Source organism: Oncorhynchus nerka, linkage group LG7 (assembly GCF_034236695.1).
Source record: "Oncorhynchus nerka isolate Pitt River linkage group LG7, Oner_Uvic_2.0, whole genome shotgun sequence".
In the NCBI taxonomy this organism is placed as follows: Eukaryota; Metazoa; Chordata; class Actinopteri; order Salmoniformes; family Salmonidae; genus Oncorhynchus; species Oncorhynchus nerka.
Window position 1 is genome coordinate 19,276,902 of NC_088402.1, and position 14,041 is coordinate 19,290,942.

The 14,041-nt window shown below is 45.6% G+C and overlaps 1 protein-coding gene across 1 annotated transcript in view; it reads right to left on the reverse strand.

The window, feature by feature from the left end:
* Positions 1 to 11,772, reverse strand: part of LOC115132682 (zinc finger protein 385D-like) — a 97,068-nt gene extending 85,296 nt beyond the window's left edge. Inside the window, exons 1-2 of the mRNA XM_029665403.2 lie at positions 11,637 to 11,772; positions 5,566 to 5,687 (exon numbers count right to left, since the gene is read on the reverse strand). Of these exons, the coding sequence (XP_029521263.2) occupies positions 5,566 to 5,687; positions 11,637 to 11,646 (132 nt within the window). The 5' untranslated portion in view covers positions 11,647 to 11,772. The remainder of the gene's footprint in view (positions 1 to 5,565; positions 5,688 to 11,636) is intronic.
* Positions 11,773 to 14,041: the final 2,269 nt, after the last annotated feature.

Sequence of the window (14,041 nt, forward strand, 5' to 3'; positions counted from 1 at the left end):
AACGCCGGGGTGGCCGGCTAACTTGGCAGAATGAGCCCACTGAAGAACGGCCAGACGAGTAGGAACGGGAACGAAAAGAAGGTTCCTAGGACAAGCGCGCGGCGACGGAGTGTGAGTGAGTGCTTGCTTTACCTGCCTCTCAATTCCCCAGACAGTCAACCCGACAACACGCCCCTCAGGGAGAATCCCCTCGGGGTCGGTGGAGGCTACTGAAGAACTGAAGAGACGAGATAAAGCATCAGGCTTGGTGTTCTTAGAGCCCGGACGATAAGAAATTACGAACTCGAAACGAGCGAAAAACAGCGCCCAACGAGCCTGACGCGCATTAAGTCGTTTGGCAGAACGGATGTACTCAAGATTCCTATGGTCAGTCCAAACGACAAAAGGAACGGTCGCCCCCTCCAACCACTGTCGCCATTCGCCTAGGGCTAAGCGGATGGCGAGCAGTTCGCGGTTTCCCACATCATAGTTACGTTCCGACGGCGACAGGCGATGAGAAAAATACGCGCAAGGGTGGACCTTGTCGTCAGAAAGGAAGCGCTGAGAAAGAATGGCTCCCACGCCCACCTCTGACGCGTCAACCTCGACAACGAACTGTCTAGAGACGTCAGGTGTAACAAGGATAGGTGCGGATGTAAACCGATTCTTGAGGAGATCAAAAGCTCCCTGGGCGGAAACGGACCACTTAAAGCACGTCTTGACAGAAGTAAGGGCTGTGAGAGGAGCTGACACCTGACCGAAATTACGGATGAAACGACGATAGAAATTCGCGAAGCTGAGAAAGCGCTGCAGCTCGACGCGTGACTTAGGGGCGGGCCAATCGATGACAGCTTGGACCTTAGCGGGATCCATCTTAATGCCTTCAGCGGAAATAACAGAACCGAGAAATGTGACGGAGGAGGCATGAAAAGAGCACTTCTCAGCCTTCACATAAAGACAATTCTCTAAAAGGCGCTGGAGGACACGCGAACGTGCTGAACATGAATCTGGGTGACGGTGAAAAAATCAGGATATCGTCAAGGTAAACGAAAACAAAGATGTTCAGCATGTCTCTCAGGACGTCATTCACTAATGCCTGAAAGACAGCTGGAGCGTTAGCGAGGCCGAAAGGAAGAACCCGGTATTCAAAGTGCCCTAACGGAGTGTTAAACGCCGTTTTCCACTCGTCCCCCTCCCTGATGCGCACGAGATGGTAAGCGTTACGAAGGTCCAACTTAGTGAAAAACCTGGCTCCCTGCAGGATCTCGAAGGCTGAAGACATAAGAGGAAGCGGATAACGATTCTTAACTGTTATGTCATTCAGCCCTCGATAATCTATGCAGGGGCGCAGGGACCCGTCCTTCTTCTTAACAAAAAAAACCCCGCTCCGGCGGAGAGGAGGAGGGGACTATGGTACCAGCGTCGAGAGCTACAGACAAATAATCTTCGAGAGCCTTACGTTCGGGAGCCGACAGAGAGTATAGTCTACCCCGGGGGGGAGTGGTTCCCGGAAGGAGATCAATACTACAATCATACGACCGGTGCGGAGGAAGAGAGGTGGCCCTGGACCGACTGAACACCGTGCGCAGATCGTGATATTCCTCCGGCACCCCCGTCAAATCACCAGGCTCCTCCTGTGAAGAAGAGACAGAGGAAACAGGAGGGATAGCAGACATTAAACATTTCACATGACAAGAGACGTTCCAGGAGAGGATAGAATTACTAGACCAATTAATAGAAGGATTATGACAAACTAGCCAGGGATGGCCCAAAACAACAGGTGTAAAAGGTGAACGAAAAATTGAAAAAGGAATGGTTTCGCTATGATTACCAGAGACAGTGAGGGTTAGATGGACCGACAAGGTAGTACAGGATCTTGAAGGAGAGACCTGAGTAGTAGCGCTCACCTGTAGCCCTCCGCTTACTGATGAGCTCTGGCTTTTACTGGACATGAAGTGACAAAATGACCAGCGGAACCGCAATAGAGACAGAGGCGGTTGGTGATTCTCCGTTCCCTCTCCTTAGTCGAGATGCGGATACCCCCCAGCTGCATAGGCTCAGCACCCGAGCCGGCGGAGGAAGATGGTAGTGATGCGGAGAGGGGGGCAACGGAGAACGCGAGCTCCTTTCCACGAGCTCGGTGATGAAGATCAACCCGTCGCTCTATGCGAATAGCGAGTTCAATCAAGGAATCCACGCTGGAAGGAACCTCCCGGGAAAGAATCTCATCCTTTACCTCCGCGCGGAGACCCTCCAGAAAACGAGCGAGCAAAGCCGGCTCGTTCCAGTCACTGGAGGCAGCAAGAGTGCGAAACTCAATAGAGTAATCTGTTATGGATCGATTACCTTGACATAGGGAAGACAGGACCCTGGAAGCTTCCTCCCCAAAAACAGAACGATCAAAAACCCGTATCATCTCCTCCTTAAAGTCCTGATACTGGTTAGTACACTTAGCCCTCGCCTCCCAGATTGCCGTGCCCCACTCACGAGCCCGTCCAGTAAGGAGAGATATGACGTAGGCGATACGAGCTGTGCTCCTGGAGTAAGTGTTGGGCTGGAGAGAAAACACAATAGCACACTGGGTGAGGAACGAGCGGCATTCAGTGGGCTCCCCAGAGTAACACGGCGGGTTATTGATTCTGGGCTCCGGAGATTCGGAAGCCCTGGAAGTGGCCGGTGGATCGAGGTGGAGATGGTGAATCTGTCTTGTGAGGTCGGAGACTTGGGCGGCCAGGGTCTCAACAGCATGTTGAGCAGCAGACAATTCCTGCTCGTGTCTGCCTAGCATCGCTCCCTGGATCTCGACGGCTTGAGTGGAGAGGATCCGAAGTCGCTGGGTCCATTCTTGGTCAGATTCTTCTGTTATGAAGGTGAGTGAGGACCCAAAAGCGGTTTAACAAAAACAGAGTCCTTTAATGTCAAAACACAGGGAAGACATAGATCCTCTTCAGATGTATAGATTGACAAAAATAGACAACCCGCAGAGAGGGCGACAAATTAATCATAAAGTCCTCTGATATTTACTGAAGAGTCCCCTTCTTAGCAGCAGAGGAGAATAGCAGGGTTAGCGGCGACAGACTGCTGGTCTCTCTGGGTAGGCGCGGGTTGTAGAGGACAGAGGTACCTGATCACACGTAGCATCAGATGATCAGGCAGATTCCGACAGGACGGGACAAGGGTGAAGCAAACGAGACGATAGTTTGGTTCTGGCATGAGAAACTCAAACGAGAATCTGACAAAGACAGAAGCAGGAACAGAGAGAGAAATAGAGACCTAATCAGAGGGAAAAGGGAACAGGTGGGAAAAGGGTGAACGAGGTAGTTAGAGAAGATGAGGAACAGCTGGGGGAAGGAAAGGAAGAGAAGGTAACCTAATACGACCAGCAGAGGGAGACGGAGTGAAGAGAAAGAACAGGAACAAGACATAATATGACAATACATGACACCTAGCCCTCACCCTCCGATCCAACAGGTCCCAGACGTGCTCAATGGAATCTTCGCTGGCCATGGCAGAACACTGACATTCCTGTCTTGCAGGAAATCACACACAGAACGAGCAGTATGGCTGGTGGCATTGTCATGCTGGAGGGTCATGTCAGGATGAGCCTGTAGGAAGGGTACCACATGAGGGAGGAGAATGTCTTCCCTGTAACACACCGTGTTGAGATTGCCTGCAATGACAAGTTCAGTCTGATGATGCTGTGACACACCGCCCCAGACCATGACAGGCCCTCCACCTCCAAATCGATCCCTCTCCAGAGTACAGGCCTCGCTGTAACACTCATTCCTTCGACGATAAACACGAATCCAACCATTACCCCTGGTGAGACAAAACCTCGACTCGCCAGAGAAGAGCACTTTTTGGAATTGTGCGTTCCTGGTGTAACTCGGGCAGTTGTTGTTGACATCCTGTACCTGTCCCGCAGGTGTGATGTTCGGATGTACCGATCCTGTGCAGGTGTTGTTACACGTGGTCTGCCACTGCGAGGACGATCAACTGTCCGTCCTGTCTCCCATGTAGTGCTATCTTAGGCATCTCACAGTACGGACATTCCAATTTATTGCCCTGGCCACATCTGCAGTCCTCATGCCTCCTTGCAGCATCCCTAAGGCACGTTCACGCAGATGAGCAGGGACCCTGGGCATCTTTCTTTTGGTGTTTTCCAGAGTCAGTAGAAAGGCCTCTTTAGTGTCCTAAGTTTTCAAAACTGTGACCTTAATTGCCTACCGTCTATAAGTTGTTAGTGTCTTAACAACCGTTTCACAGGTGCATGTTCATTAATTATTTAAGGTTCATTGAACAAGCACGGGAAACAGTGTTTAAACCCTTTACAATGAAGATCTGTGAAGTTATTTGGATTTTTACGAAATATCTTTGAAAGACAGGGTCCTGAAAAATGGACGTTTCTTTTTGTGCTGAGTTTAATTATATGTACAGTACATATCTACGTCAATTACCTCGTACTCCTACACATCGACTCTAAGTTATTGTTTCTCATTGTGTATCTATTATTACGTGTTTTACTTTTCTATTATTTCTCTATTTTCTCTCTCTGCATAGTTGGGAAGGGCCCGTAAGTAGGCATTTCACTGTTACACCTGTTGTTTACCAAGCATGTGACGAAACACATTTGATTTGATTTGAGAAGAAAATCTTGATTTTTAAACCAGGTGATACAGAGAATCCTATCTACACTGTTTGGCTGTCTATCTCTGAAACTTGTCATGAGGTAAGTTTCCATCCAATTGGCGAAAGATTTTCATACGAATATAAAAGAATCTGCATAAAAACAATATGCACATTTTCCATCAAATTGACTTGTTGCCGATAAAAGGCTGTGCGTGATGAAGTAATGCACATTAAAATACTTTTTGTATTAAAATTCCCATGTACCGAATAAAAAAATACTACTTAAATGGGTTTCCATCTCATTTTGAACTATACTGATGGTTGTCTCACAAAAACTGTTGCATTATACAGTGAGTGTGCCCACTCTGGTATTGTGAGCACCACAACAGCTCTATCTGTGCGCTTGGCTAGAGTGCACGTGTAGCCTATAGGCTAGAGTGCACGTGTAGCCTACATGATGAGATTATTATTATGGACAAAAATAGCGAGATTATTTATAATTGTCAAACGACAGCAAAGCATCAATCACCATGTCACAAGAATAAGACCCTTGATATGTATTGAAAGGAGCATCAAGCTCATCTCCGTGCACTTTCACCACCCTGTGAAGTTCATCATAACTTATTTCATCTGCAGCCTAATAAACTGCATGCTTTCCTGACGAGTCATAGTGAGAGGACCACACAACATGTCATCGCATGACTCCAAGTTTACTTAGAAACGATGGTTATTATATCAATATTTGTGCATAAAAGCGTTTACACTGACATTTCTCACATAATACATTTTACAGCCACAAAAAGATTCCACCTTGTCTAGCGTGACCTGGACAGAGTTCTAAGAAAAGCTTGGTGCAGAAACAACAGGGTAAAGCTCACCTCAGGTTGTGTGGAAAAATGTCAAAGCATTGTGTACTACTAACTAACTATGGTGATGGTAGTGATAGACACTACTCACTTCAGTGAAACCATGGAACAGGCTGAGCGGGAGGAGGGGCTTCAGCGCCATGGATTGGTGGACTCCTCCCACAGGAGGCCCAAGGTCCAATGAAGGCAGGGTAGCGGTCTGACAGACGTTACCTAGGAGACAGTCATCACGTCAATTCTAAACAGATTAATACAGTTTAAAAAGAGGGTGAGGGCGAGGAGCTAATCACACTCACTCACGCACACACATACTGGCCCACAGACACACACAGAGTTTGGTTCAATAAGGTCATTAGTGCATCCTCTGTGATTAGCTCTGTTTGTGTGGGTGACTTCCTGATTATGGAGAGTTTGTTTTGTTTTGGGATTTCCACTGAGCCTGATTACAGTTTGATAATCATAACAATCACAGCCCCACCCATGTACACCCTGCTGCACAAACATTTGGCCTGATTACCTTAAGTGTGTGTGTGTGTGTGTGTGTGTGTGTGTGTGTGTGTGTGTGTGTGTGTGTGTGTGTGTGTGTGTGTGTGTGTGTGTGTGTGTGTGTCTGAGCGAGAGAGAAAGAGAAAGAGAATGAAGACTAAAGAGGACTAGCAAGTACAAGAGCTAATAAGAGAAAGATGAGTGTTAGAGCACAAGCTGATTGTGTGTTTTCTCTCTGTCTGTCCCTACCTCGCTCCCTCCGTCCTCTCATCTTCTCTTGATCTCTCTGTCTGTCACTACCTCGCTCCCTCCGTCCTCTCATCTTCTCCTGATCTCTCTGTCTGTCACTACCTCGCTCCCTCCGTCCTCTCATCTTCTCTTGATCTCTCTGTCTGTCACTACCTCGCTCCCTCATCTTCTCTTGATGTCTCTGTCTGTCCCTACCTCGCTCTCTCCGTCCTCTCATCTTCTCTTGATCTCTCTGTCTGTCCCTACCTCGCTCCCTCCGTCCTCTCATCTTCTCTTGATCTCTCTGTCTGTCACTACCTCGCTCCCTCATCTTCTCTTGATGTCTCTGTCTGTCCCTACCTCGCTCTCTCCGTCCTCTCATCTTCTCTTGATCTCTCTGTCTGTCCCTACCTCGCTCCCTCCGTCCTCTCATCTTCTCTTGATCTCTCTGTCTGTCCCTACCTCGCTCCCTTCGTCCTCTCATCTTCTCTTGATCTCTCTGTCTGTCCCTACCTCGCTCCCTCCGTCCTCTCATCTTCTCTTGATCTCTCTGTCTGTCACTACCTCGCTCCCTCATCTTCTCTTGATGTCTCTGTCTGTCCCTACCTCGCTCCCTCCGTCCTCTCATCTTCTCTTGATCTCTCTGTCTGTCCCTACCTCGCTCCCTCATCTTCTCATGATCTCTCTGTCTGTCCCTACCTCGCTCCCTCATCTTCTCTTGATCTCTCTGTCTGTCCCTACCTCGCTCCCTCATCTTCTCTTGATCTCTCTGTCTGTCGCTACCTCGCTCCCTCATCTTCTCTTGATCTCTCTGTCTGTCGCTACCTCGCTTCCTCATCTTCTCTTGATCTCTCTGTCTGTCCCTACCTCGCTCCCTCATCTTCTCTTGATCTCTCTGTCTGTCGCTACCTCGCTCCCTCATCTTCTCTTGATCTCTCTGTCTGTCGCTACCTCACTCCCTCATCTTCTCTTGAACTCTCTGTCTGTCCCTACCTCGCTCCCTTCATCCTCTCATCTTCTCTTGATCTCTCTGTCTGTCCCTCCCTCGCTCCTTCATCTTCTCTTGATGTCTCTGTCTGTCCCTACCTCGCTCCCTCGGTCCTCTCATCTTCTCTTGATGTCTCTGTCTGTCCCTAACTCGCTCCTTCCGTCCTCTCATCTTCTCTTGATCTCTCTGTCTGTCGCTACCTCGCTCCCTCCCTCCTCTCTCGATGTCTCTGTCTGTCTGTCTGTCTGTCTGTCTGTCTGTCTGTCTGTCTGTCTGTCTGTCTGTCTGTCTGTCTGTCTGTCTGTCTGTCTGTCTGTCTGTCTGTCTGTCTGTCTGTCTCTCAATTAAATTCAATTCAAGGGGCTTTATTAGCATGTGAAACATACATTACCATTGCCAAAGCAAGTGAAGTAGATAATATACAAAAGTTAAATAAACAATAAAAATGAACTGTAAACATTACACTCATAGAAGTTCAAAAAGAATCATGTGTATACAGTGTTGTAACGATGTGTAAATGGTTAAAGTACAAAAGGGAAAATAAATAAACATAAATATGGGTTGTATTTACAATGGTGTTTGTTCTTCACTGGTTGCCTTTTTCTTGTGGCAACAGGTCACAAATATTGCTGCTGTGATGGCACACTTTGGTATTTTACCCAGTAGATATGGGAGTCTCCCTCTCTCTCTCAGTCAATTTCTCTGTCTTGCTCTGTCTGTCTCTCTCTATTTCTGTCTCTCTTTCTCCCTCTTTGTCTCTCCCTCTCTCTGACTCCCTCTCCGACTCCCTCTCTGTCTCACTCTGTTTTTCTCTCTATGTCTGTCTGTCTCTCTTTATGTCTCTCACTCTGTCCCTCACTGTCTCTTTCTCCCTCTCTCTGACTCCCTCTCTCTATCTCGCTCTGTCTCTCTCTCTTTCTGTCTCACACTCTGTGTGATTCTGCAGTCTTCTAATATAAAATGTATAGATAGTAATATCATTCCCTTTGGCTGAGAGACATGCAGGGAGAACAATGCATCCTACTTTTTTCCCCCTTCTAAATCCCATTGATCCCTCCCATCGGACTTTGGTCAAAACCAGTGCACTATGTATGGAACAGGGGTCGATTTGGGAAGCAGACTGAGAAGGTTTATTATGTAGCACCAGGCATGACAGCATGGAGCAAAGTCACACTTTATCATCAAATAGAGTTGGAGGCAGAAGCCCTGAGTTGAGTAAACAAGAGCAATATGATATTTCTGTACTTAGTGTATTCTGAAAATATTCAGACCCATTGTCATTATGGGGTATTGTGTGTAGTTTGATGAGGAAAAACATGTTTTAATTCCATTTTAGAATAAGGCTGTAACGTAATAAAAGGTGGAGAAGTCAAGGGGTCTGCATCCTTTCCGAATGCACTGTTTGTACAGTGCCTTGCGAAAGTATTCGGCCCCCTTGAACTTTGCGACCTTTTGCCACATTTCAGGCTTCAAACATAAAGATATAAAACTGTATTTTTTTGTGAAGAGTCAACAACAAGTGGGACACAATCATGAAGTGGAACGACATTTATTGGATATTTCAAACTTTTTTAACAAATCAAAAACTGAAAAATTGGGCGTGCAAAATTATTCAGCCCCTTACTTTCAGTGCAGCAAACTCTCTCCAGAAGTTCAGTGAGGATCTCTGAATGATCCAATGTTGACCTAAATGACTAATGATGATAAATACAATCCACCTGTGTGTAATCAAGTCTCCGTATAAATGCACCTGCACTGTAATAGTCTCAGAGGTCTGTTAAAAGCGCAGAGAGCATCATGAAGAACAAGGAACACACCAGGCAGGTCCGAGATACTGTTGTGAAGAAGTTTAAAGCCGAATTTGGATACAAAAAGATTTCCCAAGCTTTAAACATCCCAAGGAGCACTGTGCAAGCGATAATATTGAAATGGAAGGAGTATCAGACCACTGCAAATCTACCAAGACCTGGCCGTCCCTCTAAACTTTCAGCTCATACAAGGAGAAGACTGATCAGAGATGCAGCCAAGAGGCCCATGATCACTCTGGATGAACTGCAGAGATCTACAGCTGAGGTGGGAGACTCTGTCCATAGGACAACAATCAGTCGTATATTGCATAAATCTGGCCTTTATGGAAGAGTGGCAAGAAGAAAGCCATTTGTTAAAGATATCCATAAAAAGTGTTTAATGTTTGCCACAAGCCACCTGGGAGACACACCAAACATGTGGAAGAAGGTGCTCTGGTCAGATGAAACCAAAATTGCACTTTTTGTCAACAATGCAAAACGTTATGTTTGGCGTAAAAGCAACACAGCTCATCACCCTGAATACACCATCCCCACTGTCAAACATGGTGGTGGCAGCATCATGGTTTGGGCCTGCTTTTCTTCAGCAGGGACAGGGAAGATGGTTAAAATTGATGGAAAGATGGATGGAGCCAAATACAGGACCCTTCTGGAAGAAAACCTGATGGAGTCTGCAAAAGACCTGAGACTGGGACGGAGATTTGTCTTCCAACAAGACAATGATCCAAAACATAAAGCAAAATCTACAATGGAATGGTTCAAAAATAAACATATCCAGGTGTTAGAATGGCCAAGTCAAAGTCCAGACCTGAATCCAATCGAGAATCTGTGGAAAGAACTGAAAACTGCTGTTCACAAATGCTCTCCAGCCAACCTCACTGAGCTCGAGCTGTTTTGCAAGGAGGAATGGGAAAGAATGTCAGTCTCTCGATGTGCAAAACTGATAGAGACATACCCCAAGCGACTTACAGCTGTAATCGCAGCAAAAGGTGGCGCTAGAAAGTATTAACTTAAGGGGGCTGAATAATTTTGCACGCCCAATTTTTCAGTTTTTGATTTGTTAAAAAAGTTTGAAATATCCAATAAATGTCGTTCCACTTCATGATTGTGTCCCACTTGTTGTTGATTCTTCACAAAAAAATACAGTTTTATATCTTTATGTTTGAAGCCTGAAATGTGGCAAAAGGTCGCAAAGTTCAAGGGGGCCGAATACTTTCGCAAGGCACTGTATGTCGTTTTTTGTGGTGTGGTTTTCAAATACAGTGCCTTTAGAAAGTATTCAGACCACTTGAAGTTTGGGAGCCCCTGCTCTATGCTTATGCGCGAGTGAAGTGAGTTCGGAAAACATTATTCATTCTATGAATTTTAGGGGGATTTTACACCGAAATGATTGTGAGGTTTTTCCGAAATCTGGTGTTCTATCCGCACTCGGGAACGCACTAAACAACGCGCCGTGGTACACTCAAAAAGGGTGGTCTCGGTCCGATTCAATTCGTACTGTGGTGCCGTTCGCTCACGGTGAGAACAGATCGCAGTCCGTAGCGAACACAGGAAAATAACCAGTCACGCATTATTATTGGTTGTTTGACTGCGCTCATTGGTTGTTTTTGACACAGCAAATGTACACAGCATCTTCATTTGAGATCTCAGAAATATGTGAGTAGTAGCAGCGCATTTATGAGGGCATCCGATTCGGATTCGTGGGAGAAGGGGGCTATATATAGGCTGAATATAGCCTACTCACGTAGCAGATTGAGATATTGCGCTGTTGTTGGATGACCAAAGTGAACTCCTCAAAACTATGTGTGAAATAGTTCACATAGAAACTTTGTGTCCAACTCATAATCAAATAGTCTTCCCCAAAATAACATGGTCGCTGTGGTAGAACGTTTATTTTGATTGGCGATTTTGTGCATTTATCAAAATCCCATCAAGTAGCCTGATTTCAAATTACATGTAAACAATATTTTTGGGGAATCGTTCTTTTTGCACATCATAAACGTTTAAAAAATTGACAATTATATTAATCTGACTATTCCGTACTACTGTGTGCATACTACTCAATGCCAGCCGTTTTCCTATTGGTCAGTCACTCTGATCGTTGTGTAACAGCAGCCGCATTACACTATAAAGGCTAAACATTCTGACACTACCAGAACTTTTGTCGGAGCCTACAATCTCACGTAGTGGTACTTAATCGGCAGACCTAGACCCTGCCACACTGAACGGTCCAAGACGTTCGACAATCCTTTACGACCTAAGAATTTTCCCACGACGTGGAAATCAATCTTGTCTGGGGATGCAATCGGGGCATAAAACGGCTAAAATCGTATAGTCTGCAAAAGCATGTATGTATGTACATACTAAAGGACGTAGACAGATCCACAGACCCCTCCCGATTTCATCGTTGGGGACAACAAAACAAAAAGGTGGACTCAACTTGTCAGGATGGGCAACAGGCTATTTATGTGACCCATACGTCTGCATCCTTACAGCAGACATTTACATGAATAATCTAACTGTGCATTTACTGAGCCTTAAATTGTAATGAACCTAACCCGTTTGAGTAGGCAATGTTTTATTTATTTGAGGCTACCTAAATGCATTCTGGTAATTTCCTACTATACTTGAAGTAAAAAATAAGTATCTCCTTACCAAAATACATGCTGGTCTTATCAACAATCAATATTCCTTTTGCATGCAACTTCACCACCCCCTGGTCAAGTCTTCAATCGATTCTAGCTGAGCATGGTAGTATGATGGGTCCAGAATGAGTCTCCTCTCCTCCACAATAGGCTACCACTCACTGCTGAGGTAGGCTACTCTCCCTCCTCTAAACTCCCTCTCTCTCTCTAACCTTGTTTACACCTTGAGCTAACATGTGGTCCCAATCACTATCGGCTTAAGGTTCGTTTACACATGGAGGTAAAATGTCTCTCTTTCCCGTCCACTGTGCTCGCATTGTGACTAGATTTCCTGGTGCCTTCCTCTATACAAATTATTTGACTTTCTTTCAAAATAATATGAATGTATTTATTTTAAGACAATTATTGATGCCATACGCCAATGGTGCAACCTGTCAATGATTTGAGAGGCCGGTATAATAATGATTTAAATGATTTGACCATCCAGATCTGTTAAAACTTGATTGATATCCATGTACAATGGGTCCCTGAATACCTCTTGAGGCTGGTCTTTTAGTCGTCTACACCTGCCTGAAAATGTGGGCACAATCAGAATGTAAACAAGATCAGAAAAAATGATACATGTTAGAACCAGGTGTAAACATGGCTTCTGTTTCCCTCCCCCTCCACCTCCCTCTGTCTTGCTCTGAGATGTGTGAAGAATTTTACTTTATTGGAGTGTAGGCTCCATATGCAGGGTGTGTCTGTGTCATCTGTAGTATGCTATTTGAGGTTATTGGTCAAGTCCTCACTGAGTCAGGTGCTCTTGTTAACCTATTGACATGCACGCGTGTGCGTGCACACATAGAAATAGAGAGAGAGAGAGAGAGGGAGGGAGGGAGGGACGGAGGGAGGGAGGGCAGAGAACTGATGTCATCTGATGCGGCATATGGGATACCATGGTCACCATCCAGCCCTAAAAATGGGGAAATCCCTGCCTCCTCACTGTGATTCATTCACTCCACTGTGAGTCTATGGAGGCTGACAAGGCTGTTGTCTTTGGATGAGCCTGTGTGTAAATCCTTTAACATCCTCACTCCATTCCTCCAGTGGCTGGTATTTTTAGATGCTCCCTGTGTTCACTGGTTCAGAAGGAAACCACATACAGCATGCAGATACAGTGCATTTGGAAAGTATTCAGGCCCCTTGACTTTTTCCATATTTTGTTACGTTACAGTGTTATTGTAAAATTGCTTAAATAAAAATGCAAATTCAAACAGAAATACCTTATTTACATAAGTTTTCAGACCCTTTACTATGAAAGACACACACCTGTCTATATAAGGTCCCACAGTTGACAGTGCATATCAGAGCAAAAACCAAGCCATGAGGTCGAAGGAAATGTCCATAGAGCTCCGAGACAGGATTGTGTTCGAGGTACAGATCTGGGGAAGGGTAACAAAACATTTCTGCCATATTGAAGGTCCCCAAGAACACAGTGGCCTCCATCATTCTTAAATGGAATAAGTTTGGAACCACCAAGACTCTTCCTAGAGCTGGCTGCTCAACCAAACTGAGCAATCGGGGGAGAAGTGCCTTGGTCGGGGAGGTGACCGAAAACCTGATGATCACTCTGACAGAGCTCCAGAGTTCCTCTGTGGAGATGGGAGAACCTTCCAGAAGGACAACCATCTCTGTAGTACTCCACCAATCAGGCCTTTATGGTAGAGCGGCCAGACGGAAGCCACTCCTCAGTAAAATGCAGTAAAACCAAGATTGAACTCTTTGGCCTGAATGGCAAGTGTCACTTCTGGAGGAAACCTGGCATCATCCCTACGGTAAAGCATGGTGGTGGCAGCATCATGCTGTCGGGACGTTTTTCAGTGGCAGGGACTGGGAGACTAGTCAGGATCAAGGGAAAGATGAACGGAGCAAAGTACAGAGAGATCCTTGATAAAAACATGCTCCAGAGCGCTCAGGACCTCAGACTGGGGTGAAGGTTCACCTTCCAACAGGACAACAACCCTAAGTACACAGCCAAGACACCACAGGAGTGATTTCGGGACAAGTCTCTGAATGTCTTTCAGTGGCCCAGCCAGAGTCCAGACTGGAACCCGATCGAACATCTCTGGAGAGACCTGACAGATCTTGATCTGCAGAGAAGAATGGGAGAAACTCCCAAATACAGGTATGCCAAGCTTGTAGCATCATACCCAAGAAGACTTGAGGCTGTAATCAATGTCAAATGTGCTTCAACAATGTACTGTGTAATGGTTCTGAATAGTAATGTAAATATGATATTTCAGTTGTTTGCTTTTTATAAATGAGCAAAAATGTATAAAAATCTGTTTTTCTTTTTCATTATGATGTATTTTGTGTAGATTGATGAGTGGAAAAAGCAATTTAATCCATTTTAGAATGAGGCTGTAACGTCAC